This window comes from Artibeus jamaicensis, unplaced genomic scaffold (assembly GCF_021234435.1).
Source record: "Artibeus jamaicensis isolate MK-2021 breed Jamaican fruit bat unplaced genomic scaffold, CSHL_Jam_final scaffold_614, whole genome shotgun sequence".
Lineage (NCBI taxonomy): Eukaryota > Metazoa > Chordata > Mammalia > Chiroptera > Phyllostomidae > Artibeus > Artibeus jamaicensis.
In genome coordinates this window covers 2,661,665-2,688,939 of record NW_026522050.1, presented here as the reverse complement: position 1 = coordinate 2,688,939, position 27,275 = coordinate 2,661,665, and the positions used below count along the sequence as shown (strand labels likewise).

At 56.3% G+C, this 27,275-nt stretch overlaps 2 protein-coding genes across 3 annotated transcripts; one reads left to right on the top strand and one right to left on the bottom strand.

Annotated features, from left to right (window-relative positions):
* The first annotated feature begins 1,164 nt into the window (after window positions 1-1,164).
* On the top strand, window positions 1,165-8,088 carry LOC119045479 (4F2 cell-surface antigen heavy chain-like). 2 transcript variants are annotated; one of them, XM_053659235.1, is made up of 9 exons: window positions 1,166-1,678; window positions 1,994-2,167; window positions 2,606-2,697; window positions 4,394-4,462; window positions 4,556-4,614; window positions 4,756-4,936; window positions 5,045-5,188; window positions 6,731-6,814; window positions 6,925-8,088. In XM_053659235.1, exons 1-9 carry the CDS (start codon window positions 1,276-1,278, stop codon window positions 7,348-7,350), a joined length of 1,632 nt encoding a protein of 543 aa, XP_053515210.1. In that variant the 5' UTR covers window positions 1,166-1,275; the 3' UTR covers window positions 7,351-8,088. The 2 variants fall into 2 exon arrangements, with proteins under 2 accessions (XP_036996127.2, XP_053515210.1); XM_037140232.2 differs by lacking the exon at window positions 6,731-6,814 and having other exon boundaries at window positions 1,165-1,678.
* Window positions 8,089-24,842: 16,754 nt separating this feature from the next.
* Window positions 24,843-26,225, bottom strand: CHRM1 (cholinergic receptor muscarinic 1). Its single transcript, XM_037140153.2, has one exon. It carries the CDS (start codon window positions 26,223-26,225, stop codon window positions 24,843-24,845), a length of 1,383 nt encoding a protein of 460 aa, XP_036996048.1.
* Between the last annotated feature and the right edge of the window lie 1,050 nt (window positions 26,226-27,275).

Here is a 27,275-nt window from a genome sequence, read left to right as displayed (position 1 = left end):
CTTCTTTCCATCAGCTCCTCTCTGAAAGTAACCCCGCTGGCACTGCTCAGGAACAAGAAGTTCCTGAGAGCATGGGCACCTCATGGTGCTGACATGAATCTTGTCTTTGCCCCAATTAGCCTCAATGCAAGGACCTCCGTGCAGGGACAGTGGGTGGTTTTCAAGGCCTCTGCAGCACCAGCTGCCTCCAACACCTGTCTTAGTGATGGGATGGGGGGTGTGGTAAGGGGACTCTGGCACCCTGGGGAGATGGGGATAAGCAGTGGGGGACCTCTGGGCAGTGGGGAATAGTCTGACCATGGCATCTTCTGATCCGTTGTAGGGGAAAGGTGGGTGCCTCTAAGGGAGCCCCAGCCCTGGAATGCTGGCTACAGCCCGGAGGTGCCTATGAGGCTGAGTCTCTGCATGTGGAATTCCTAGCTGTCAGGTCATCCTGGTGCCAGAAACTGGGGGAGGAGGGGGAGACTGGGCGTGTCAGCATTTCCCTGTCCAAACAGAGGCATCATAAAACGTCTTGGAGAAGACTGGATTAGAGTTAGTTCAATAAAGTGAAGAAAGCCAAGTATTGTAGTGGCATCTCATAAGTAATTGTTGCCTGATGAATTAACCGAACTAAACTCAGGATGAGTCTTGGAGGAATGGGAGTAACCCTGTGGGAAGCGGAGGTCTCCTCAAGTCTCAGAGGCCTAAGAGGACAAGGCCTGGTGGGGAGAGGGCAGAAGGTGAGTTTGGCTGGGTCTGAGGAGCAAATGGCCTTGCGAAGTTGGGAAGGGTAGGCAGGCAGAAGCCTGAGACTTGGGTGGGCGAGGGAAAAATAGGGCTGATGGTGTCGGGATAGTCACCAGAAGGCAGGGTGGGCTTGGAGGCGGGGCCTCAGGAACTCCGCAGTTCTGGACGTCCCCTTTCGGTTCCCACCTTCCAGTGGCTGGAGTGAATTGTGGGGACGCAGGGAGTGGGGAAAAATCATGCACTCTGCCCACTTAAAGGTGGCTCCGTGCTAAAGTGGCTTCTTAGCGTCCGGGCTCAAGAAGAGGAATTGGACCACGAACGAATTTCTGACACTATTACCCATCTACCTCCCTCTGGAGCTTTCGATAAAGAGCAATCACGTAGGTTCCACTTTAAGGGGCGGGCCGGGGCGGGGCTCCTGATTGTTCCACCCGCGGGGTACAAATTTGCCCAGCTGAAGGAATGTCTCAAATTGCAGGGGGCGCCTTTGGGGCCAGAAGGACAAGATAGGCGTCCGGCAGCCGTGTCGCCCGTTCCGCAGGCATCATGGGCCAGGACACCGAGGTGGACCCAGAAGAAGTGGAGCTCAACCATCTGGTATCCGAGATGCAGCTGAGGAACGTGGCGCCCGGGGCGGCCAGCGGCACCGAGAACGGTATGGTGAAGATCAAGGTGGCTGCCACTGAGGTGGCGACGCCCAAGTTCAGGGGCCTGTCTAAAGAAGAGCTGCTGAAGGTGGCGGGCAGTCCCGGCTGGGTGTGCACGCGCTGGGCGCTGCTGGTGCTCTTCTGGGTCGGCTGGCTCAGCATGCTGGCTGGGGCCGTGGTCATCATCTTGCGGGCGCCACGCTGCCGCGAGCTGCCGGAACAGAGCTGGTGGCACAAGGGCGCCCTGTACCGCATCAGCAACCTTCAGGCATTCCAAGGCCAGGATGCGGGCGCCCTGGCTGGTGAGTACCCTGTACCCGCACCTGGCCGCCCTTCCGGCCCTGACCCCGCCCAGAGGATTGGGAGGCTTCTTGGCCCCACCAATATCCCAATAGTCTCTGCGGCCTCCCCTGACGTAGCCCCTCCCTCTTTCTGCGGAGCTTGGAGCCAATTACAGCGTGTTCATGAACTCACGTGTTGGGCTGGCTTCCGCTACTCTGAGTCTCGTGATCCAGCCTCTTGCTCCCCACTTTAGCTCCGGGTAGGGGCAGTTCGCGGAGGCGAGGGGAGCACTGTCCGTTAGGACCGCCTCACTCTCTCCCTCTTTTCCATTTCAGGCCTGAAGGAGCGGCTGCAATACCTGAGCACCCTCAAAGTGAAGGGCATCGTGTTAGGCCCAATTCACAAGAACCAGAAAGATGACATCGATGGGACCAACTTGGAACAGATCGACCCCACTTTTGGCTCCAAGGAAGATTTGGACACTCTCCTGCAGTTGGCCAAGAAAAAGGGTAGGGGTCCTGGAGTGGGCAAGGGAGCACCTGGGAAGGGCGTGGTCTCCAGGCAGAAGAAGGTCGGGATAGCATTTTTGTCTGGTTTGGCCCGGACTGGCTCTAAGCTTTCCCGGGGCAGGAGTGGAGCAGCTTTGTTAGGCTTCAGACTGAAGTGGTTTCGCCAGGTGGTTCCGAGACTTCGCACTTTGTGGGGCGGGGGTGGGGGGAGCACAGGACCCCACAGCTGGGCCTTTCTATGCACAGGATTGACCTTCTGCCCTCAGAGATTTCAAGGCCCCTCCTTGCTCTGTTTCAATGGACTGAGATCCATCAGGGTTCAGCCCTAAGCTTCTGCAGCAAGTAAAGCAAAGGAAGGGGTTTGACTTGTATTTGTGGATTTCCTCCCGTCTCACCTGACAGTCTTCCTCACAACTGTCTCCTCCTGCATTGTTCTAGGCCTCCGGGTCATCCTGGACCTCACTCCCAACTACAGGGGCCAGAAGTGGTTCCTTCCCAGTCAGAGTGACACGGTGGCCACCAAGATGAGGGTGAGTGTGCTGGTGCTGATGGCAGAAGCAGCGGGGCTGGGGCTGGGGCTTGGTGGGTCCTTCCACGGCAAGCCCTGTGAACCCGGCCCTGCCCAGCTCAGGGCCCTTCCTGCTGGGGCTGGGCAGGCAGCCCTGTTGTTGCTTGTTCCTTTTTTGACCTTTCATTTTTCTTGCTGTTTTGAGTCTTTGAAGGTGACCATGGCAGGAAGGGAGCGTCTCAGATGTTAACCTGGGTTTCTTTTCTCAGGGAGAGGAACTCTTTGTGAGTGGAAATCTGACCAGCTGGTTTCCCATTTCTTGTTCCCAGCTGTTGTTTGATGTGTTTTTGAAGTACAGCCCAGTCTGAAATCCTAGGCCCTGGGGTCTTCCTGTGTGTCCGAGACCATGCCAGTATTTTATATATGTTGTCCTCTGCACACTGAAGAACTGTCTGTGAGGACAGCAAGGTTCAGAGATCTCCGTGTGACAGGGATGTGAGGTCCCGGGGGTAGCCTTATTTCTGGACTCCAACTTCCCTGGAAGGCTCAAAGTCCATATCCAACAGGCTGGGAGTCACCCAAGCTCCCAATGCCTGGGTTCTGCGACACCAACCAGCTCCGAATGGGTGGAACAAAAGCAGAGGCAGTCCTGCTTCCGGGGCACAGCTCTGTATTCCCGGCATTTCCGTCGGCCCCAAGGGTCATCCATTTCATGAGGTAGCACATTGTTAGAGGACCCTTTAAAATTTATTAAGAAGGGGCCCTGGTTTGTTTCCTCAGTAGATTGATCCCCAGCCTGACAACCAAAAGGTCACCTGTTCAGTTCTGGTCAGGGCCCATACCTATACCTGGGTTGTGAGCCAGGTCTTCAGTTGGGACATGTGAGAGGCAACTGATTGATGTTTCTCTTGCACATTGATATTTCTCTTTCTCCTCCCTTCTCCTCTCTAAAAAGTAAATAAATAAAACTAAAAAAAATAACATAGATGCTGATTAAGAAGGTTTTTAGATGGTAACGGCATGAACAGTGGTGTGTTCCCAAAGAGCACATGGAGCAAGAACATGGGGGAAACTGAGGCAGTGGGACTGGGCCCTGGTTCTGTGCTCCACAAACACCAGGGCTTCAGGCCTGGGCCTGTTCTGCAGAGCTGGCTCTTCTCTCAAACCTGCATCTCCCCTGCCCTGGGGGTGCACTGTCAACTCCGTCTTTCTTGGCTGTGCTCCCACTGGCCTTGCCTGCAGCCCCAGGCATCAGGACACTGGGAAAGGAGTCAGTACATTTGTCTGGGCACCTGGACTAGATTTGAGTCCCGTCTCTGCTGCTCTCTGACTGGGCCTTGGGCTTGTCTCTCTGCTTCTCTGAGACTCTTTTCTCATCTCTGAAAGGTGTATACCAGCGTTCCACACATGCTAAGTATTAAGTAAAATTCTGTTTAATAACACTCTTTCTCTCTTGGGCATTATTTGTATTGGGGAGGGGTCAGGGAGAGAAAGGCTGTATCAGAGAATCAGTGGTGGGTTATGACGGCTATGGACCAAGGCTGCACCTTTGTAACAGAGGTGGGAACATGAGACTATTCAGGTCTGTCATGCAAGGGGCTCTGCCAAGGTCTGGGGGAAGTGCATGGCAGGCACGGTTTCACGTGGGCTGGAATTTTCTGCGCCTTTGCATGATGGTGATAATACCTTCTCTGTTCCTTTGCCCCTCTTCGCTGCAGGACGCTCTGCAGTTTTGGCTGCAGGCTGGCGTGGCCGGGTTCCAGATTCGGGATGTGGAGACTCTGGTGGTGAGTGCCTTGCGTGTGAGAGGCCAAGCCTGGATGGGAGCCGCGGGACTCTCCAGGCCCTGGTGGTCCTTGACGCTGCTTTTTGTCTTGTAGGATGGGCCATCATACTTGGCCGAGTGGCACAACATCACCAAGAACTTCAGTGAGGATAGGTGAGTGCCAGGCCCCTTGGCCCACCTTGGCTCCATTGTGGGAACCGTTGGAGGAGTGCTAGGGCCTGGGAAAGGGCAGTTCCTAGTCCATTCTTCTTTCTTGTCCAGTACCAACCCTGACCCCTGCTCTGCTGTCTGCAGGCTCCTGATTGCAGGGACTGAGTCGGCCAGTCTTGAGGAGATCCGGAGGCTGCTCAGCGTGAACAGGGACGTGTTGTTGACCAGCTCGTACCTGTCAGCCTCTGGTTTCACTGGGAAGCAGACAGAAGAGCTGGTCACCCAGTATCTGAATGCCACGGACAATCGCTGGTGCAGCTGGAGTGTGAGCACCACAGTGGTGGGGGAGGGGCGGGCCGTGCTCTGGAGCACAGGGCTGTTGGGAGACAGGGGCAGGGTGGGCTTGGGGCTCACCAGTGCGCCCGTTCTACAGCTGTCTCAGGCCGGGCTCCTGGCTTCTGCGGTGCCAGCGCACCTCCTCCGACTCTACCACCTGCTGCTCTTCACCCTGCCGGGCACCCCGGTGTTCAGCTCCGGGGATGAGATTGGCCTGAAGGCAGCGGCCCTTCCCGGACAGGTATTTGGCCTCCCCAGTGTGAGCGGGGAGGTCGTGTTTATCCAGCTGGGTGGTTCTGTGGGTTTGGGCAGACAGGCATGAGCCTGGTGGTGGCAGTGGGTTTGATGCCTGGCCATTCACCTGGTGGTGGTGGTGGTGGTGTGGGCTCGCTAGCTGTGTGGCTTCTCCTGTGGCCTCTCCAGTGACGCTGCATTTCTTGTAGGGTAGTTAGGGTTCAATGATGGCTCACTTCAAATACAGTGTCTGGGCCCTGTTGGTGTTCTGTGTGGACGCTCTCACTCATTTGCTCAGTCAGTCACTCACTCATTTCCCATTCATTGTGCAGCGGGCGCTCTGCCTTGCAGGCTCTGACAGTGTGGGGGGGGCCAGGTGAGTGAGACAGGTGTGTGCAGTGAGTGTTGTGACGGGACGACCGTGATGCACTCTCTGGGCTCTAGTCATGAGTTTGGAGGTGACCCCGTGGCTGACACAGAACCAGTCATTCGTTGATTCCACCAAGTCTCGTTGAATGAAATCCCACGTGTGGTGCACGGAGGGCTCTGCAGCGCCCAGAGGACTGGAGGCGGTGCAGTCAGACAGTCAGCGGGTGTCCTCACGAGGCCAGGTGCTGACGAGTGGCAGGGCTTAGAGCACAGGTGTCAAGCTCATTTTCACCGGGGGCCACATCAGCCCTGTGGTTGCCTTCAGAGGCCGGGTGTAATTTCAGGACTGTATAAGTGTAACGACTCCCTGACCAGGGGCGAGGAGCTGGGCACTGCCATCCAGTAAAAACAGGTTTTTGGGTAAAACAAGGTGGAGGGCCGGATTCGGCTGGGGGGCTTGTGTTTGCCACCTGTGGCTTAGAGAATAGGCACTTGGTGATTCTGTTTTCGTTTTTGTTTTTTAAGATTTTACTATTTAGGCCCTGGCTGGTATAGCTCAGTGGATTGAGCGTAGACTGTGAACCAAAGGGTCACAGGTTCAATTCCTACTGAAGGCACATGCCTGGGTTTCCAGTGGGGACATGTGAGAGTCAACTGTACACTGATGTTCTCTCCCTGTCTGCCTGCCTTCTTCTCATTCTAAAAATAAGGAAATCATAAAAAACAAATTTACTTTTTAGAGGGAAGGCAAGGAGAAAGAGTGGGGGAGAAACACCAATCAGTTGCCTCACAGGCTCTGAACCGGGACCTGTCCTGCGACCCAGGCATGTGTCTTGGTGGGAAATGGAGCCAGAGATCCCTTGGTTTATGGGATGAGTCCCAACCCTCTGAGCCCCACCAGTCAGGGCTGGGGGTTATATTGTATGAGTGGCCACAGAAAGCCCTTTGAGACAGTGGAGCGGAGACGAGAGGGAAGTGACGGGGCTAGCTTGTGGCTGTCTGGGAGAAGAGCCCTCTTGGACAAAGGGACAGCGTGTGCAGGACCTGAGGCGGGAGTCTGCCCTGCTGCTTGTCCATTGGGAGTTGGGAGTGAGAGCAGAGCATGTGAGTCTGTGAGGGGAGGAGAGGTGAGGGGACGCAGACCCAGCCTTTTCCCTGTCCTGCTTTCCCTGCTCCCCAGCCAGCAAAGGCGCCAGTGATGCTGTGGGATGGATCCAGCTCCACCAACAGCTCAGGGCCTGGGAGCTCCAACATGACAGTGCAGGTAAGGGCGTGGTGGCGGGGCCTGGCCAGCAGAGGGCGCCCAGGGCCCTGTAGGGGTTTGCAGCCTGGGAAGTTCTCCATCCCTTCCTGCTCTGTGTCCATGGCCTGCAGGAGCAGAGCAAGGATCCCGACTCCCTCCTCACTCTATTCTGGCGCCTGAGCGATCTTCGGGGCAAGGAGCGCGCCCTGCTGCATGGAGACTTCCACGTCCTCTCCTCGGGGCCAGACCTCTTCTCCTACCTCCGCCAGTGGGACCAGAACAAGCGTTTCCTGGTGGTGCTCAACTTTGGGGATGTGGCCCAAGCTGCCAGGTTGGGGGCATCTGGCCTGCCTGCCAGCGTCAGCCTGCCTGCCAGGGCCGACCTGCTGCTCAGCACTGAGCCAGGCCGTGAGGACGGCGCCCCTGTGGAGCTGGAGCTCCTGAGCCTGAAGCCCCACGAGGGGCTGCTGCTCCACTTCCCCTACGTGCCTGGGGCCCCGGCCCTTTCCTTCCACTGCCCCAGACATATGGGCTCTGGCATCTCTGTCTTTTTTTAATTTTAATTTTAAAGATTTTTGAAAAGATTTTATTTTTGTACAGAGGGGGGTGGGAGGGAAAAAGAGAAGGAAATTTCAATGTGTGGTTGCTTTTTGGGCGTCCCTTATCGGGAATTTGACCAGCAACCCAGGTATGTGAGCTAATCTGGGATTGGAACCTGCAACCCTTTGGTTGGCGAGTCCGTGTTCAATCCAGTGAGCCACACCAGTCAGGGGTATTATTATTTTTTAATATGTATTTATTTACAGGAAGGGGAAGGCAGAATAAAGAGAGGGAGAGAAACATCAGTGTGAAAGAGAACATCAGTTGGGTGCTGCTTGCAGGCCCAAACCAGGGACCTGGCCTGCAATCCAGGCATGTGCCCCGATGGAGAATCAAACCAGCAACCTTCTGGTTCACAGGCCGGTGATCAAAACACTGAGCCAGACCAGCCAGGGAAAGATTTTATTTTTAGAGAGGGGAAGGCAGAAGGAAGAGTGGGAGAGGAACATCGATGTGTGAGGGACACAGTGATGGGTTCACAAGCCCTCAATGGGGGACCTGGCCCACAACCCGGGCGTGCTCCCTGACTGGGATGCAAACCAGTGACCTCTAGTTTTGCAAGCCGGAGCTAACCTAGTGCAGGCCACTAAGCCACAGCATCCAGGACTTTGTTTGTTTGTTTGTTTTACTATTACAGGTAATAGATGAACTCTCAGTAGTTTGTGTTCTAGTTTCAAATAAAAGTCAGCACTGCCTGGTGTGGTCCCATCTTCACTGTACCCCTCTGTCTGGCAGGAATTTCTCCCCCTTCCTCCACCTGCCTGAACCTCCGCCACAGTGGTCAGAGCCCCCGCGTCTCACATGTCTGCTGCAGCCCGGAAAGCAAGGGGCCTGCCAAGCTCCTAGTGGGGAGGTTTCGGGGCTGGGGCGCCCACCGGGCCTCCTCCCGCTGGTGGGGCCCTCGGCTCTGGCTGCTCTCCAGACACATGCAGTGTGTTTCCTGTGTTTGCAGGCTCGGCCTTTCAGGGAGAGAGTGTTTTCTACAGGTACTTCCAGTGTGTCCGAGGGTCCCTTCACCCACAGGAGTCTGTGGCTCACTCGGCCTGTGTCAGGCGGTGTGCCAGGTGCTGGGGTAGAGGAGGGATCAGAGGTTGGTCACCCGTGTCTCCTGGGGCTCACGTTCTGCTGAGGAGATGGGTTAGAAATACGATGAATCGGCTTTAGAGTGTGGTGGGTATGGCGATGGTGGTCAAAGAGGAAAAAGTGAAACAGGAGGAGGGGTGGGCGTTTGGGGTGAAGGGAGTTTGGGGTACGGAAGTGACATTTGAAGGAGAGGCCTGAGGTGAGGGATGGAGTCAAGGAGGCAGATCTGTGGGAAGGAGCTGTGTGGAGCCCTTCTGGTGGGGGACTGTCCGACACTGAGGACGGAGGAGGGTGGGGCCAGGGACGCGGTCCCGTTGGCCGGGGGCGGGCAGGTGGTAAAGAGCACAGTAATGTTACAGAACAGACTGGTGGCGGTGTGTGTGAATGATGTATTATCAGAAGGACCCCCCTTTTTCTCTGGGGCCTGCCCCCCAACCTCCTAGGTTTGCCTTCCCTTCAGTCAGGGAGAGATGTCTCAGTGTCAGAGATTGGTGAAAAGAAAAGGAATTATTTAGAAGTTATACAGACTTAGAGTAATGACTTAATGTCTTTATTAAAAATACTAAAGTCCTTTAGAAAACCCACAGACAAATACAGTCCTTCCTCCTCCGCCCTGTCCCGGGTGCCATACGTCAGGGAAAAAAGTCTATGGTTCAGGCAGCCCCTTGGTTCCAGCACGATCAGCTGTGTAGCTGCCACGATCTCCAATTAATCCCAAACCACGTGGCCCACCAGCAAGAGTCCTTTCACCCCTTTCCTTCCAGGCAAAGTCTTTCCTGCTTCCTAAGCCATGTGGCAAAAGGGAGCACCCCAAAGCTGCGGGGCCCCCCCTGCCCTCTGCATGGCTGCTATGCCTGGGTTTAAATCCCAGCGCCAAGCTTCCTCTGCAGCCCCATTTCCGACTCCTCCCACAATCAGTCACACCTGCCAGTGTCCTGTAAGTTTCCAGCTTTACTGGGCTGCCATAGTAAGTCTGGGCAGGTGTGGCCCCATGGCACAGAGCCAGTCATCTCCAAGCTCATGCCGGCATGGCACTGTAATAGGGCAGTTGCCTCCCAGTTACATCTTGGGTGGAAGTCACTTCCATCCCCCTGGCTCAAAGCATTGCCACAGCTATTTAACATATCTATGCAACCAGCTAAAGTCATAGATGTGTTAAATGACCATGCCAGAGGTTAGCTGCAAAGCTGTTGCTGTACAAAACAGCTCTCAGTGGCCTGCTCCATGTGTCCCATCCCCCAACTCAGACTTGTGGGGGTGAGGACATCTTACATACATATTTTTTTTTTTAAGATTTTATTTATCTTTAGAGGGGAGGGGGGGTGCTTACATACATATTTTTAAATATTTCCCGGACACCCCAAGTTCTAGACCCCATTACAAATCCCAGTTTGGGGCTCCCCGTTGGCCGTACCCTGTAACAGTAAGGTGGTGTCACGGCAGGTCAGAGTTTGGCATCTGCACAGTAGCAGGGCATGGTATCCCCCACCCACCCAGTACCCAGACTGCCCTCACTTCAGACACCAGCTTGGAGCTCATGGCTGGGCCAGTGGGTCAGTGCTGCAATGATCACAACTCGGGAAGCGCTGAGACTGCAGTTTTCGTGCAGCAAAAGGAGACGGGTTTGAACTGAATGAAGGACCAGGTGCTCGGGGCAGAGTGCACACGTGCAGCTTCTGACGGACAGCCCGGTCCCAGGGGAGTTCTGGGCACAGACCTCTTGGTGTAGAACTCGCTGGCTGGCCAGGAAGGGAAGCTCCCCCAGCCTTTGGTGTTCAGGGTTCCTGAGGGCTTACTCACCTACTGGCCCCGTGGCTGACCTTGGGTCTCTTCCCCAGAGGTGGCAGGACCTGAGGCCCTCACCCTAAGTCACATCTTCAGGCTGATGTCTGAGGTCCCTGTCCTAAGAAACACTCCCGCCAGTCAGGACATTCCAGGGCCTGGACCACACCTCCCAGCAGCTCAGGGCAAAAAGGCCAGACCTGCAGAGGGGTTGACTTCCTCCCTGCACAGCGGGTCAGGGCGGGGTGGCAGTTGGAGGGCTCTGTGCAGTGACACCCCTCCCCCCCACTGACTTGGGTGGTAACTGGCTCACTGGCTGCACCTGGCTGGGAGGCTGAGCAGGGTGGGTGCTGCTGCTGCTGGAAGGTCACTAGGGTGGCAGCAGAGGGACCGGGAACAGGTGTCGGGTCCCTGCATCTGTGCTGGGCCATCCCCAGGGAGTGCTGTGGGCCCCCTGGGCTGTGATAAGGGCCCTGGGGGTGCGGGCAGCCTCCCGGCTTCCTCAGGAAAAGAGCCCAGTTGCAGGGTTGGGCCTGGGCCTCTAAGGGCGTCCTGGTTCAGGAAGAAAGGAAATGGAGGCCGGGCCTGTGGGCTCTCTGTCCGCCTCCTTCTGGCGCTGTGGCTGCGGGCCATGAGGCCGGTGAGCAGTCTGCCTGCGCCTCGAGGTGGCGTTCCAGCAACAGTCCCTGGAAGACGCCTGAGCCCCAGGCTGCCAGGGGGTCCCTTCTGCTCCCCCTCCTGCCCCTGTCTAATCCAGGCCCCTCTTCCCGAGGTGCCCACCTCTCCTCAGGGACCTTCCCCAGGGTCCCAGCTCCAGCCTCCCCCCTTCTGCTTCCTGCTGGCCTCCCCTCTGGCCCACCGTGTGTCACATGGTCGTCGTGACCATGTACTGGTAGTTCACTGTGGACTTGGACTTGGAGAAGGAGCTGTGCTGTGACACAGACGGGACTCACCATCTCCACCCTTCGTAGCTGTGCGGTCTGGTGGCATCATACGTGTGGGACGCACGGCCATCACCAGCCTCCACGTTTGAAGCTTTGTCACGGTGCCAAGTGGAGGCTGTGCCCAGGAGACACGAGCTCTCCCCCCATATTTGCTTTTAAAGTAGAAAACGAGTGAACTGGCAAGTCAGTGAAGACACTCAGATGTTCAGTGGTGGCGGGTGGGCTCCTGCTGCTGCCCTGACCTCTGTGCTGGGGGAACAGGGGAGAGCACTTACAAGCCCTCTGGGGGCTCTCAGAGCTGCACCCCTCAGGGCCCCTCCCTCCCCCCTAAAGCAGGAGGGTGCCAGGCCACCTGCAGGCACAGAGGCTGTGTCATTGGCCCCCAAGCACAGGTGAAGGGGGACCCTCACTGTGGAGTCAAAGAGGCCAGAACGCCTCAGCCCAGGGCAGGCTGAGCTGCCAGCAGGGCTCCCCTGACTCGGGTGACAGGGGCCTGGCGCTCCCATGGCCAAGTCCCCTCTGCCGTCCCCGAACTCACCCACTGTTTTCTCAGCCTCTTCTCTGTTCCTGGTACCATCTTCAGGTTCTGCATGTGGGTGGGCCAGACCCTCCCCTCACATAATTTCCAATCTCCATAGGATCCAAAGGACCCAAAGCTTGGAATTCGGAGCTCTGAAGGCCGTGTTAGAAAGTTGGTTTAATGAGCCCTGGCTGGTGTGGCTCCGTGGACTGAGCACCAGCCTGGGAACCTCAGGGTCACTGGTTTGATTCCCAGTCAGGGCCCATGCCTGGGTTGAGGGCCAGGTCCCCAGTAGGGGGCGTTGCAGAGACAACCACACACTGATGTTTCTCTCTCCCTTTTTCTCCTTCCCTTCCCCACTGGATAAGTGAATAAATAAAATCTTTGAAAGAAGATTGGTTTAATGGGACTTGCACTTTCCTTCCCCTGGATTCCAGGAGGAGGCCGAGGGCCCGAGAGCAAAGGGACCCTCCTGGACACCGGTGGAGCTGCATCTGGACCGAGGCCCCAGCTCCATGGGCCAGGCTCCCTGTGCCACTGGACGGGCCCTGCCCCAGGGCCCCGGGCTGCTCACCCGCCTGGGGGCTGGGGAGGGACTGACATCCTGCCTGAGTCATTCTTCCAGAGCCAGGCAGTGGGCTGCAGTGCTGGGGACAAAAAGGGACTAAAATGCCACCCCTGGGCTTTACTGACTGGGAGTGGCAGCCCCTGTGGGCAGCAGGGAGCCGGGTCTGGGGGACAGAGGAAGATTTGGGCACAGGAGAGATGGGGACAGCTGGTGACTGCAACTGCCCTGGCGCTGCGAGTGAGCGGCCAGGGGGCATGTGTGTGACGCTCGGACAGGACAGGGCCTCCCGGGCTGGGGGACAGTATGTACAGCCAGCCACTCAGCTGAGACAGCAGGACAGGTGTGAGGACCAGGAGGCAGTTTGGGACCAGTCTGGGGAGTGGGGAGGCAAGCAGAGGCTCAAGTGCCAAGGCCTCTACCAGCCAGGCTGAAGGTGGCTGTGCTCTGCCCGCATTGGTCCCACCCTGGTCATGCAGATTCCCAGGGAAAATCTCCGTCCAGCAACCACTGAATCGGGATTTCCCAGGGGTGAACCTGGGGGTCTATTGTTTAAAGTTTTAATATTTATTTATTTACTTATTTATTTATTTATTGGAAGAGGGGAAGGGAGGGAGAAAGAGAGGGAGAGAAACATCAATGTGTGGTTGCCTCTTATGTGGCCCCCACTGAGGACCTGGCCTGCAACCCAGGCATGTGTCCTGACTGGGAATTGAGCCTCGATCGTTTAGTTTGCAGACTGACACTCAATCCACTGAGCCACACCAGCCAGGGCCTGGGAGTCTATTTTTAAGCAACTTTCCATAGTGACTCTCCGGACTGTTGGGGAATCAGCAGGTCAATGGTTCCTAAATTTGCTTTGTTATGCCCGAGGGCAAGGGTTAGAAAAGTCCTGGTTTTGCTCCTGGCTGTTCTGTGTCACAAGTGGACAGGACACGGGAGGCTATGTGAGGAGCTCGGGTGAGCAGGAGGAAGGAGCGCTGCTCTCCCAGTGGGGACACCCCGAAAGGGGTGTGGTGGGGAGTGACAGGGTTGGGCCTGAGTTGCAGAGAGGGCTTGGGGCTCTGCTGCTGTGGAGGAAGAGGCTCAGGGCCCCGGGAGGGGGGCAGGAGCCATTTGGAACAGGCCAGGAAGTCTCAGAGTCCAGGGCCAGGGGCTGCGGGGGGAGAGCAGGGGTGGCTGGGAGGGGGGGTGCAGGTGGAGCAGGGCCAGGATTTCATGAGGGTGCAGCAGGGGCGGGCTGTGTGAGGGGTCGGGGTGTGTGTGGATTGGAGTTTCCAGTGGGCGAGTGGGGAGCAGGCTGGCCGTGGAGCTGAGTGGGGGCAGGGAGAGAAGCCCCAGCAGGTGGGGAGGTGGGGAGCTCCAGGCACTCAGGTGTTCTGGGTTTAGGAGCTCTGGGCCCTGCAGGGGAGGTTTCCAGCAGGGGTGAGGCGGGGATGCAGGAGCTCTGGGGATGGGGGTGGGGTGCTGCTGTGGTTGTGAATGACGCCTTGGGGACAGTGCGGGGTGAGGAGGCTGGAGACCTGCGGTCTGGCAACACTTAGGGGGCAGACAGTGGGAGAGGAGCCTCCGGGGAGAAAGAGCAGAGGAGACCTGAGCCCTGGGGGAGGGGGGTGATGGGAGGGCGGGAGGAGGAGGCCAGATCAGTGTCAGATGGAGCAGTGCTGTCCCAGGAAGCCTTCAGACTCGTGACAGGGATGTCATTGGGCGTGGTCTCCCGAGCCCTTCCAGGGACGGTGGAGAAATGAGATGAGAGAGTTTATGATCTACTCTCTCGGTTCCTGTCAACACGCAGTAGGAGGCTTTTTCCTGTGTTGGAGACGGCAGCAACGACAGCACGTTTGCTTCAGTTTTGGGGAAAACGCTGGGGAAAGAGACTTGCTGGGCAGGTGCCTTGAGGCAGGGAGACGGGGTGGGATCTAGGACATTGTGCGGGTGGCGGGGTGGGGCAGGGGGGCCGGAATTCCTGGGAGCAGGTCACAGCGGAGGAGGAGCTTGTCAGCACGGAGGTGGTGCACAGACACGGTGGGCGTTGGGGCGTCCCACCCACAGATGGCCCTACTTTCGGTGGAGCAGGGGACAAGGTCATCCATCAGCTGAGGGTGGATGGGGCCTCACCAGTGTCGGCTGTTAGGGGGGAGAAGGTACGTAGAGAAACACCCAGGACCTCCCTGTTCAGTGTCTATTTGGAAGCAAGTAGCAACCACATCCCCTGCTTTTAGAATGTGAGGCAACCTGGGGCCTATTGAATTAGAACCTGAGTGATTTAAAAAAATATGTTTATTGCTATAAAGGACCCATGGACAAAGCCAAAGGGGGGTAGGATTAAGGGTGGGAGGTGGGGATGGGTGGGGCAGGGGAAAGTGATGGTGGGAAAATGGAGACAACTGTGTTCAAACAACAGTTTAAAAAGATAAAAAATAAAGATGTTTGTTGAGGCCCTGGCTAGTGTGGCTCAGTGGACTGAGTGCCGGCCTGGGAACCAGAGGGTCACCATTTGTATTCCCAGTCAGGGCACGTGCCTGGGTTGCTGACCAGGTCTCCAGCAGGGTATGTGGGAGAGACAACCGCACATTGATATTTCTCTTCCCCTCTTTCTCCTTCCCTTTGCCTCTCTATAAAAATAAATACATAAAATCTTAATAAAAATATATGTACTAATTTTGGAGAGAGAAGGATCAATTGGTTGCCTCCTGTGTGCACCCCATTGGGGGATCAAACCCGCAGCCTTGGTATGTGTCCTGACTGGCAATCGAACCCCCAACCTATTTGTGCAGGAGATGACACTCCAACAGTGAGCTCTCGGCCCAGGCCTGAGCCTGACCGAAATCCCAGGTGACCCCTGTGCACACTCCTGGCAGACAAGCCCTGATGTGGGAGCAGGCAGAGCCGCTGGTGGAGGGAACGGCGGGTGGGCCGAGAGGCAGTGTGAACTGTGAGCTCCAGACCTGTTTGGGCCTCTCTTCGAGGTGAACGACGGAACTTCGGGGCTTGACCTTGAACACTCTGGATCCCTCTGACTGGGGAGGACCCTATCCCCTCCAAATCTCAGCGTGATAAGGAGTCAATGTGTCTTCTCTTTCAAAAGCCGCTGAAAGAAAAGCAGATTCTTGTCTGCCTGATGAAGCCATCGTTGCAAACGTCGTTTCTGACAAGAGAGTCTTGTCGAGACAATGAAGTTTAAGAGGCTGTTGCTTTGGCATGTGAAAGGAACCGTCAAATTTTAAGAAGCTCGCGCGACTCTGATTGCTTGTCTCCTTTGATAATGCGTTGCCCTGGCAATACTATTTAAATTCACATCTCTATTTTCCAGGGTGTATAAATAAATACCTGTGCGTCCTTGTGAAGCCAGAGGGGAGCATTGGTACATCTCTCCTCTCACGCACAGGAGGGAGAATGAACCCGGTGAAGGCACCATTTCCCGAAGAGTTTGAGAGTCTAGTCTCATTTGAACCGACGCACAGAAGGCAAGGAAACCTGTTGTGAGGTGGAGGGTAGGGGCCAGGAGGAAGGAGGTCAAGGTCGAGAATCCCTTTGGGAATAGGGCAGGGAGCTGACTGAGGACAGGTACAAGCAGAGCGACAGGGCACCATGAGGCCCGTTGGCTGAGGTCGGCAACCCTGCGTCCGTTCCGGAGCCCGTCTGGGAGGTAGCAGGTTTCTCCACCAGCACTGCTGGGCGGCCCATGTGTAGGATCAGGGATGGTGGTCCCGGGGGTGGGTCTGCAGTGGGAGCAGGGGCCAGGGATACGTGTCGTGTGGGGGAAAGACTGCCCAGCTCTGGTTTCTTGAGGGGGGGAGGGGGAAAAGCCATGGCAGGGGAGGGGCTGAAAGACAGACAGAAGAAAGGACGGGGCCTGGCAGAGGATGAGGGAGCCTGGCGCCAGTGGGCAAAAGCTGTGGAGGGTAGAGGGTGAGGTCCCTGGGACTGGAGAGGGGATGATACATGCAGTGCTAAGTTGCCTGGCTCAGGGGGAGGGCAGGGTGGGCCAGGCCACCACCAGTGTTAGCAGGGAGTATGGGCAGAGTATGGGCTGGAGATCATTTGGGGGCAAAACCGCTTTGTATTAGGGGAAGGGAGAAAGGGGAGAGAAACAGCAGTGTGTCTGTCTCTCAGGCGCCCCCTACTGGGGATCTTGCCCACAATCCAACCACACACCTTGTGAATAGAACTGGTAACCCTTTGATTTGCAGGCCAGTGCTCAACCACTGAGCTACACCAGCTGCTCTTACTCACAGCACTTCTGACACCTGATGTGCTGTTTTTCTTTTTTCTTACACCAGCCGTGTCTCTGATCCTCCAGACACTGACTGGGAGTCCTGCAATTTAGTTCAATTCTGACACCCTGCCTGCAGTCAGCATCAGATCCTACAGGTGAAGGGCTCATTCCCACATGACTGACCCCTTTGAGATGTCCTATTGTCACCGGTACTTCTGACCAACTGGCTATAAATTCAGAGGGGTTTCCCTAATTCTCTCCCCAGGTTCAATAAGTTTAGGACGACTCACAGGAGTCGGGAACGTGCTTTACTGGTAATAGTAATTACCAGTTTGCATGAAGGATACGACTCAGGAGCAGCCACGCAGAAGAAATGCGTGGGGCTAGGTACACTGTGGACCAGGAAGCTCTGGGAACTCTGCCCCCTAGGGGTTTTTATGCAGATTCCATCGTGGAGACATTATTGATAAGATCATTGGCCTTTAGTTGTTGAACTCAATCTGCAGTCTCCTCCCCTCCCAGGAAGTCAGGGGTGGGGCTGAAGGTTCCAACCCCCTACTCAGCAGCAGTGGTTCCTGGTTCTGCTGCGAACCGGCTGACAACCTGAAGCTACCTAGGCACTGCCTACCCCACTCCCAGAGACCCCTTATTAGCAGAAACTCAGGTGTGCTTTGAAGGCGTCTGTTGTGAATAAGAAAAGATACTCCTCTCACCTGTCACTCAGGAAATCCCAAGGGGTTTAGAAGTTCTTTTTAAGAGATTATTATTTTAAAAAATATTTAATTTATTTATTTTTAGAGGGGAAGGGAAGGAGAGAGGAAGAGAAACATCAATGCATGGTTGCTTCTTGTGTGTCCACTGCTGGGAACTGGCCTGTAACCCAGGCCTGTGCCCTGACTGTGATCCTCTGGTTCATGGGCCCGCGCTCAATCCACTGAGCTACACCAGCCCGGGCAGTTTAGAAGTTCTGTGTCAGCAACTGGGACAAAAACCCAATAGTGTATTTTGCCGTGTATAACGCACTCCTGTGCAAAATGCGCACCCACGTTTTTGGTCCAAACTTTCAGGGGAAAAAATCTCTCATTTTAATTCAATTATTTATTTGTTTATATTTAGAAACAAAACTGATGATCGTATTCCATAGTATTATTTTGCACATGGGTATTGTTGGTTTCTAGAGTTACACTTTTAATACATAAGCATAAGTAAAATAATTAAAAACATTTATATAGATACAGAATTAGTACTACCCATGTATAAGGTGCACGCTTATTTTTCCCTCAAAAACTGGGGCAAAAGTGCACATTATACATGGCAAAATACAGTACTTACTTATCCTATCACATACAGGAAGAGTAATATCCATCTTGAGGGAATTTCAAGATTCAAAAAAACTCTGCCAACTGTGGCTCAGTGGGTTGGGCGTCGTTCTACAAACCAAAAGGTTGATGGTTTGATTCCCAGTCGGGACACATGCCCAGGTTGCGGGCCAGATCCCCAGTTGGGGGCGTGTGAGAGGCAGTCAATTTCTGTTTCTCTTCCTCTCTTTCTTCCTCCCTTCCCGTCTCTCTAAAAATAAATATATAAATTGGTTTCCTCCTTGCTCGTTCCCTTTCCCATGCTCCTCTGTCTCTGCCCGGCCATGTCCGGGGCCCACATGCCAGACCCCGGCTCCTGAAGAGCAGGGAAGCCCTGGGTCCATCGTGACATAGCAGACGGCCTGTGATCATTGCCTTTCCTGCTGTGAACAACGGGGAAGCGGACTCCTATTATGCATTCTGCCTGCCCCCTCTGACAGTGAACAGACACTTCTTGAACCTTTGTTTTTAGGACGGCACCAAACCCACTGAGCCCCGTGTTTTCTGAGGTTAAGGGCTCGGTGTTTTCTGAGTGTTCAGTATGTAACAGGCCCGGCATGATTATCTTCCTTTTGCTGATGAGAAAACCGAGGCTCGCAGAGATGGTGTAATTTGTTCAAGTTCACCAATTCTGTCTCCCAAACTCTTCCCTTTAATTTCCTGTTCGATAGGGGTGCTGGCAGCATCTTTTGTTCTAACGTTTGGTCTTTCATCCTGGTTCCTGAGCCAGATGGGGCTCCTAAATCCCTGGAAGTTCCTGGGTGACAGATCGGTGTGTGCTTTGTTCTCATGAGGTGACTTTTCACAGGCTCCTGGGTGGGTGCTGGGCGTCAGAAAGACCAAGCCAAGAGGAGGAGTTGGGGACTTCCAGCCCCCCGCCCCCTTGGCCCCCCAGGGAGGGACGTCGGTAACCACGCCCACAGGAGGAAGCCTCCGGGGGTTCAGAGAGCTTCTGGTGGGTGGACTGGTCCATGTGGCGGGAGGTTGGCACACCCCACCTCCATGGGGACAGAAGCTCCTATGCCCGGGACCTTCCGGACCTCGCTGCCTTGTGTTTGTCCTTATCTGGCTGTTCACCTGTACCTTTTAGCGTATCCTTTATTGTATAACTGGTAAATGGAAGTGCGCCCCTCAGTGCTGTGAGCTGTTATGGAAAATTACTGAACCTGGCCCTGGCTGCAACCTGCGAACCAAAGGGTCTGTGGTTCAATTCCCAGTCAGGACACACGCCTGGGTTGTGGGCCAGGTCCCCAGTAGGGTGTGTGTGAGAGACAACCACACATGGTTGTTTCTCTCCCTACCTTTCTTTCTCCTTTCGTTTCCTCTCTTTAACAATAAATAAATAAAATCTTAAAAAAAAAAAAAAGAAAATTACTGCCCTGGCAGGTGTAGCTCAGTGGATTGAGCACGGGCTTGTGAAGCAAAGGGTCGCTAGTTCGACTCCCAGTCAGGGCACAGGCCTGGGTTGCAGGCCAGGTCCCCAGCAGTGGACATATGAGAGGCAATCACACATTGACGTTTCTCTCCCACTCTTTCTCCTTCCCTTCTTCTCTCTCTAAAAAAAAAAATATATATATATATATATATATATATATATATATATATAAAAAAAGAAAATGACGGAGCTTGGAGAGTGGGTCACAGGAACCCCCAATTTGTAGCCAAATCAGACTGAAGTAGTCACCTGGGGACCCACTACTTGTGACTGGTGTCCGAAGTGGGGGCGGTCTTGTGGGACTGAGCCCCTAACCTGTGGAATCAGAGGCTAATTCCAGGCGATGCTGATTCCAGATAGTGCCAGGACTGTAGGGCACCTGGGTGGTGCTGGGGAGTTAGTTTCTCCCCGCTCATTCGGTGTGCGAAGTTTTGTGAGCAGGGAGTGTAGGAAACAGGTTTTCCTTTTAGAAGGGCATGTGCGAGAGAAACATCAATCAGTCCATCAATCGGCTGCCTCTCACGCCCCCCCAAATGGGGACCTGACCCGGCATCCAGGCATGTGCCCTGACAGGGAATGGAACGGGTGACCTTTTGGTTTGCAGGCTGGCACTCAATCCACTGAGCCACACCAGCCAGGGTGGGTTTTACGTTTTTAAATGGCTAAAAAGCAAATCAGAAGAAGACTTTGTGACACATGACAAGGATGTGAAATTCAAATCTCAGTGAAATTCTAATAAAGTTTTATTGGAACACAGCCACGTTCATTTACTTACGCATTGCTCTGGCTGCATTTGGCTGCAGTGCCAGAGCTGAGTAGCTGCAACAGAGACTGTGATACAGAAGTACCTGCATGATGCCCTTAATTTTGCCTCTTGGTCCACAGAGGTTCAAATATCTACTATTTGCCCCACTATAGAAAAAGTTCGCTAAACTCTGGATTAGGGGATTACTGTATTTTGGCACATATAATGTGCACTTTTGGGGGCCAAAGTTTTGAGGAAAAAACAAAGATGCACATTATACATGGGTATAATGATTGCATACCATGGGTATAATAATCCCGGGTATAATGCACACAGAAACTTGTGTGCGCATCATACATGGCAAAATATGGTGTTTGACCATCTCAGGCAAGAGGCCTGCACTGGGGTAGTGACAGCGGCATGGAGAACCCTGGATGAATTTGGGAACGATTCAGGGGGCAGACTGACTGGGCACAGGGGTGAACGGAGGAGACTCAGAGATGATGCCCAGATTTCTGCACTGAGAACTGTTATCGGGGTGGGAGAAAGACCAGTGAAGCCAAGAAGGAGAGTGTGGAGCTGGGCAGCAGGGAAGTGCAGGGGCTGGGAGGGAAGAGTGAGAAGAGTTTTGAGGCCTCCTCTGTATGACAGTCTGATTCCTGGAGCTCGGCTGGTTGTGTGTGTTATCTGCTATGCTGAGAACACCTCCGATTCTTTAGGACCCGAGGCTGGTGTGGGGCACCTGGCCTTCAAGAGCTTTGGTGCTGTAAAGGCAAGTAGGTGCCCACCAGTATTTCCTGTTAGGTCAGCATCTGTCAAATGGGAGCCAGGTTTCAAAAAGTGAAACCAGGGATCTCCAAAGCCTGGGAAGCACCTGAAGAATGTGGGGCTGTCCCTAGGTGTGGAGCCTCCCCTCATCTATCGCCTAGCTGTCTGGCGAGGTCGGCCTCCTGGGGAGACGGAGGGCCCTGCCTCTGCATGTTTAGAGCAGCAGCCAAGCGGGCTGATCCTTTGGGGACCTTGGTTCCTGCTGAGGTGTGGGGACGGGAGCCGAGGTGGCCAAGACCCATGGGGTCCTATGGTCCTGTTCTCCGGGAAGCAGCCCAGGCCTGGAAGGACTATTCCCTTGATTGCCCGCAGATGGCGCTAAAGCGACAGGCTGTGAATGGAAGTGGGGGCTGGGGGGTTGGTGGGGCAGGCAGAGGACAGAGCATCCTAACTGGCGGTCTCCCTCTAAGCCTGCTCCTACCTGCTAGGGAACGGGGTGGTGTTTACAAAGCTGCCTTAATCTTTCCCATACTCCTGTTGAGGCACGAAAGGGCCCTTATTTCTGTGGCCAAGAAGGACTTCTTCAGGGTGGGAGTTTGTGTGCAGTTTTGGGGGTAAAATCATGGCATGTCCAGCCACCCTCCGCTATCCGGTTGAAGCCATTTCCCCCATCTTCTGGCAGCTGGATCTGCAGGGCCAAGACCCCCTCTCCGGGAGGCTCTCTGGACCGCACGCTCTCCATCACCCAGGCTTGCTCCCCAGACTCCTGTCTCCAAGCCGTTTCTTCCCCCTGCGCTGTGGTGGGAGGGTTAGTGTTAGGTTGGCGGGGGTGGGGTGGGGGGTGGTACTCTGGGCTGTTCAAAGCCTAGGCTGGAGAAGGGCGGAGGGATGTGCTCCGTGGATTCTGGCCTTTACCTGTGAGCAGCCTGGTCTCATGATGACACCGCTCATGGAGTCATCGCGGTACTTTCTCGACAGTCTCCCTCATCTTCTTAAACTCTTCTGCGAGGGGCTCGTTCCCCTTTCAGAGAGGAGGACACTGAAAATCAGAGTTGGCTAGGGTTGTGTGGGGAGAGGGCACAAGCAGGCGGGACCTGCGCCCGGGACAAGGGACGGGTGTGACCCGCCAGCCCAGTTCCTGATTCGGAGACTAGCTTTGGCCTCCCTACTTCCGGTCCCCAGCGGCGCCGGCCAGTGGGATCCCCACGCCTCTGTTCTCCCGACACTGCTCGGCCTGCTCAGTCTCCATGCCGCCCAGGACCAGCTCCTTCAACTCAGAGCAGGGCACTGAGCCCTAAAGGGGGCTCAGGACGAAGTGGAAGCAGTAGCAAGGGAGGCACCTCCCCGGGTCTGGAACTGACAACCCAGGGAGCTGTGCTGGTGGTAGAGGGGGTGGGGTTCCTGTCTTAAAGTCACAGTCCGCAGTGCTGTGCTCCTGCCAGTCCCTGGCCCGCCTGTTCTGTACACCTATTCTGCGGACTGCCCCTGCCCATAGTGCTGGAAGCTTCCTTGTCAAGGGATTCTGGGAGTCCAGCCCTGGCTGGTGTGGATCAGTGGACTGAGTGCTTGCCTGCAAACCCAAGGGTCCCTTCCCAGTCAGGGCACATGCCTAGGCCTGGGACCAGGTCTCCAGTAGGGGGCGCTTCTCTCCCTCTTTCTCCTTCCCTTCCTCTGCCTGTAAAAATAAATTAAAAAGAAAAAAAGGATTCTGGGAGTCCTGACAGCTGTGTGTGGTGAATGTCCACTCCCTCTCTCTGCAGGGTATGAGCCCCACCCAGGACCTTGTACCTCTGGGCCAGTGTTTCTCAAACTTTAGCCTGCATCCCCATCGCCCGAGGGCTTGCTGAAACTCAGGGCTGGGCTCTACCCCTGGAGTTCCAGCTCAGTAAATCTGGAGTGGTGCTGAGGACTTCCACCTGTAGCAAGTTCCCGGGTGATACCTATACTACTGGTTAGGACCAGTGCGCGCTGCAGGACTCGCTGAGTAGGTCTACGCTATCCAAACCTTACATGTTCCAGAAAGCAGTTGGCCCTGCCTGGCTCCTGGGAGGCAGCTCCTAAGCCCTTGGACTATCCTGTCTGACAAGACAGTCCCTGCTGACCTGGGGACCCTAAGCCATGCCAGATTGTCTATGCTAATGACATGATTTACAGTGGGGGCATTGGGCCACGCGGTCACAAGTGTAACCTTTGCAGGGGCCAGAGACTATGTCCCTGTGGTTGGCTGCACCTGCATGAGTGGCCTCCAGTAAAACACCTGGACACCAAGGCTCGGGCAAGCTCTCCAGGTTGGCGGCACTTCGGGCATGCTGTCCCTTGCTTGGCATAGCTGAGAGAATTGAGTGCTGTCCCGTGACCCCACTAGAAGCTCGCATCTGCTCTCTGCCAGACCCTGCTCTCAGTGCCTTTATCCTTTGCTGATTTTAATTTGTACCCTTTCACTGCAATAAACCATAACCATGAGCTTGCTTGCGTTCCGTGTGTCCTCCCAGTGACTCACGGAACCTAAGTAAGGGTGGTCTGGAGGACCACTGCTGCCCCGGAGCCCGGGTGTTGCTTTGTGGGGTAAGCTTGAACAGTCCTCCTGGGTCTCTGGGCCTCAGTCTCCCCATCTGCAAATGGGGCTCTGGACCAGTTTTGGCCTCGCTGGGTGTGACAGGGCCCCCAGAAGAGCCACAGATGGCGAAGCTGATAGAGAATATGCTGGCTTAGGGGCAGGGGCAGTTTATTTAGCTTAGCTTCTCTCTTTCCAGTTGCCGGGTCTGCCCCTTACGGCCCTTCTCACCTGAGCCGGGAGCACTGGGCTGCTGGGGTCCACAGGTTTCAGTAGACCCAGCCACTCAGTGCTGCCCCTCCTGGGGCCACTGTCAGGGCAGTGACCCACATTCCATGGTGCTTGGGCCTGCCCTGCCCCATCCTGCCCTGGCTTAAGACCAGGTCCTTGGTCCAACACAGGGAGGAAGGGTCCTTAGCATCCGCTGATTATGTGGCTTTATTCACAGACTCAGCACTTGCTGAGGATGGAAGGAATGAATATTTGGGGCCAGGCTGGGCCCGGAGGTAAGGGTGGCTGGGAGGCCATGCATGGGTGGGACCGGAAAGTTCGCAGGAGAGAACCTGTTGGCCCGGCCAGGCCTGTGGGGGGCAGGCCAGACGCACACAGCATGCAGGAGGCCTGGCAGGGTCTGCACGGGGCAAACCTATCCAGGTGGCGGCTGGGAGCCGGGGAGGGACTGAGGGCTTCTCTCGGGCAGGGCACACAGGTGTGAGGCTGGAGAGCAGGCATCCCTGCCCCTCACTCCAGGGAAACGACACAGTGGGACAGTCAGGACACCTGGGGTCTGGTCCTGCTGCTGCCTCAAGGCTTCATGTGTGACTACCAAGATGGTCCCCCTGGTGCCATTGTCCTGCTGATGCTTGGACATTTGCCGTGGGGGCGACCCACATAGGGACGCTCTGAGGACATTGGTAGGGAGGCTGGACAGTCCTGGAGAGTGTGCCTAGGGCCCAGCTGAGTGGGCTGTGCCTGAGGCGGGAGGAGATCCCCAGCCAGGGGCTGGTCCCTTTGAGCCAAGCTTTTCTCTCAACCTTTGGTGCCAGTTCCTTGCTGGGGCTCCAGGGGGCGCCATTTCCACCCCAATCCAGGCCATCCAGGAGGCCAGCGTTGACAGTATTGGTAAACCCTCTTTCCCCAGGCCGCCCTGCTGGCTCCCGACAGACTTCCTGCCTAAAAGCAAACAAGGAATCCAAAGACCAGATCCTCCTCCCGGGCCTTCTTTCTGGTGAAGAGCCCATTCCCACCCGGCAGGGAACAGAAAAACCAGTTCCCCAGGTTCGCTCCCTGCCTGGGAATAGCAAAGTGTAGAAAGTTGGCAGGGTCTCTCTGGGCTCCCAAGGAAGGTGACCTCGGGGCCTGGGAAGCCCGGAGAGGCCTGAGCAGTGCCCAGGGTCTGAGGTCACAGCCCCTGCCCGTGTACTGGGCTCTGGGCTCTCCCGGGGACGAGGGGGGAGGGGGAAGGGTGAGGGGCCATCAGCACTGGCGGGAGGGGGTGCGGTGCACGGAGCCGGGGCGCTTGGGGATCTTGCGCCAGCGCCGCTTGTCCCAGCGGCAGAGCAGCAGCAGGCGGAAGGTGTCCCGGAAGGCCTTGTTGCAGAGGGCGTAGCACATGGGGTTGACCGTGCTGTTGACGTAGCAGAGCCAGTAGCCCAGCTCCCACAGGGTCTCGGGGACGCAGTCCTTGCAGAAAGTGGACACCAGCACCATGATGTTGTATGGTGTCCAGGTGAGGATGAAGGCCAGCAGGATGGCGCTCAGGGTCCGAGCTGCCTTCTTCTCCTTGACCAGCGAGAAGGTCTTCCGCTTGGCCAGCTGCTCCTTCCCGCGGGGCTTCTGGCTCTTGCCCGTTCTCTCACGCCCCTTCCGAGTCGGCCTCTTGACGGTGTTCGGGGAGCTCCGCGGGGGCTGCTTGGCGGGGGCCTGCGCCTCCGGGTCCACCATGGGCATCTTGATCACCACCTCGGAGCCGGGCTCCTCGCCCTCAGAGGACGTGAGGGACTCCATGGAGCCTTCATCCTCCTCCTCCTCCTCCTTCCAGCTGTAGGCCTGCAGCAACCGGGGGGCCCGGCAGCAGCGACAGCAGCGCCCGGGAGGGGTGTCCGCTGAGCCCTCAGCCCCTGGCTGGGACCGTTCCGAGCTGCTGCTGCTGCCGCCCCCCTTACCTGCCGTCTCGGAGCCCTGCAGAGCCGCCAGCTCCCGGGCCCGGTTCTCAGTCTCCCGGTAGATGCGCCAGTAGAGTATGCACATGACCGTGACGGGGAGGTAGAAGGCGGCCATGGCCGTGCCGAAGGTGATGATGGGCTGGGAGAGGAACTGGATGTAGCACTGCCCGGCCAGCACTGTCCGCTCCCCCACCAGGTACTGCCAGAAGAGGATGGCAGGGGCCCAGAGGACGAAGGAAACCATCCAGGCCAGGCCGATCATCAGGGCCGCCCGGCGGGGCGTGCGCTTGGCACGGTAGCTCAGGGGTCGGGTCACGGAGAAGTAGCGGTCAAAGCTGATGAGCAGCAGGTTCATGACGGAGGCGTTGCTGGCCACGTAGTCCAGGGCCAGCCAGAGGTCACAGGCCAGCGTGCCCAGGGCCCAGTGGCCCATGAGCAGGTACGTGGTATAGAGGTTCATGGAGAAGGTGCCAATAATGAGGTCAGCGCAGGCCAGGCTGAGCAAGAAGTAGTTGTTGACTGTCTTGAGCTCTGTGTTGACCTTGAAGGAGATGAGTACCAGCAAGTTGCCTGTCACCGTGGCCAGTGACAGGAGGCCTGTGGTGATCCCAATGAAGGCTACTTGCCAGGGACCCTTTCCTGGCGCCAGGACGGTGATGTTGGGGCTGACGGCAGGTGGGGCCGAGGTATTCATGGCGGCCGGGCGGGGCCGAGGGTGCAGCCCCTTGTTCTAGTCTCACGACGGGGCTTCCTCAAGGGGAGGTCATCACCTGGAAAGAGAGGACGTGGACTTCGGTGGGGCCGCCGAGACCTTCCACTGCTTGGAGTGGCAGGTGTGGAGAACGCAGCCTCCACCCTCCCGGAGCTTCAGGCCAGAAGGCGTCCCCCTCCCTGACCGCTGGTCCCTTCCTGCTCTGGTGTCTGCACACGGTCATTTATAATGCATGTCCCCAGCCGTGAATGGGTTTGCTGGCAGCATGGGGGTGGGGCGGCTCTGGAATCCAGAGCTCCGAGTCCTCATTCCAGCTTCACCACTCAGACTCTGAGCCTCGATTTTCTCCTGGGGAAATTGCTGCTAATTCCTGTCTCGCCTAAGTCACACGGCAGAGCCAGGAGATGCGCTGTGTATACAGTGCTGCCAAATTCTCAAAGCGTTTCACTCAGTTTTATTACAGCCTCATTTACTGAGCAGTTACTACACACCAGACACAGGGCTAAGCACTTCACTGAGTTACCGAATCTAACTGTGGGACACCTCTCGGAGGAAGGTGTCTCAGGAGTCCTGCTTCACTGAGGCAACTGCGGCTGCAAGGCCTGGTCAGGGCCGCACAGGCGGGAGGAGGATTAGAACCCACTTCTCTTTGAGCATGTGCAGCTCCAGGGGGGTAATTCCATCAAATAAGGACACAGGAGAAGGCAGGGCATGCAGGGCTCCAGGGACGAGAACAGGCAAGAGATGAGGGAAGAGGGTGCTGTGTGTGAATGTGTGTCTGTGTGTCGGGGGGGGGGGGATACAGGGGCGGGGAGGGCAGTGTGGGGAGCTGCCTCTGAGCCTCTGTGACGGCAGCAGGGGGGGCTGGGCCGGGCCCAGACCTGCCTGGTGGCGGAAGGTCTCTGGTGACAGTCGGCAGCGGGGGCAGGGCACTAGCTCCCAGATAGGCGGGCCTGCGCCCCAGATGGGGTGTGGGAGGCCCCTCTCTCGCCCCACTCTGTTCCCGGGCTCCAGCTGTGGGGGGGGCAGCAA

What these genes read in the sequence shown, in the direction of transcription:
- LOC119045479 (XM_053659235.1), top strand. Translation starts at nt 1,276, where the DNA reads ATGGGCCAGGACACCGAGGTGGACCCAGAAGAAGTGGAGCTCAACCAT. An exon ending in AAGAACTTCAGTGAGGATAG is followed by an intron (nt 4,615 to 4,755) that starts GTGAGTGCCAGG and finishes TGCTGTCTGCAG; the next exon opens with GCTCCTGATTGCAGGGACTG. An exon ending in GCTCCAACATGACAGTGCAG is followed by an intron (nt 6,815 to 6,924) that starts GTAAGGGCGTGG and finishes CATGGCCTGCAG; the next exon opens with GAGCAGAGCAAGGATCCCGA.
- CHRM1 (XM_037140153.2), bottom strand. Translation starts at nt 26,225, where the DNA reads ATGAATACCTCGGCCCCACCTGCCGTCAGCCCCAACATCACCGTCCTG.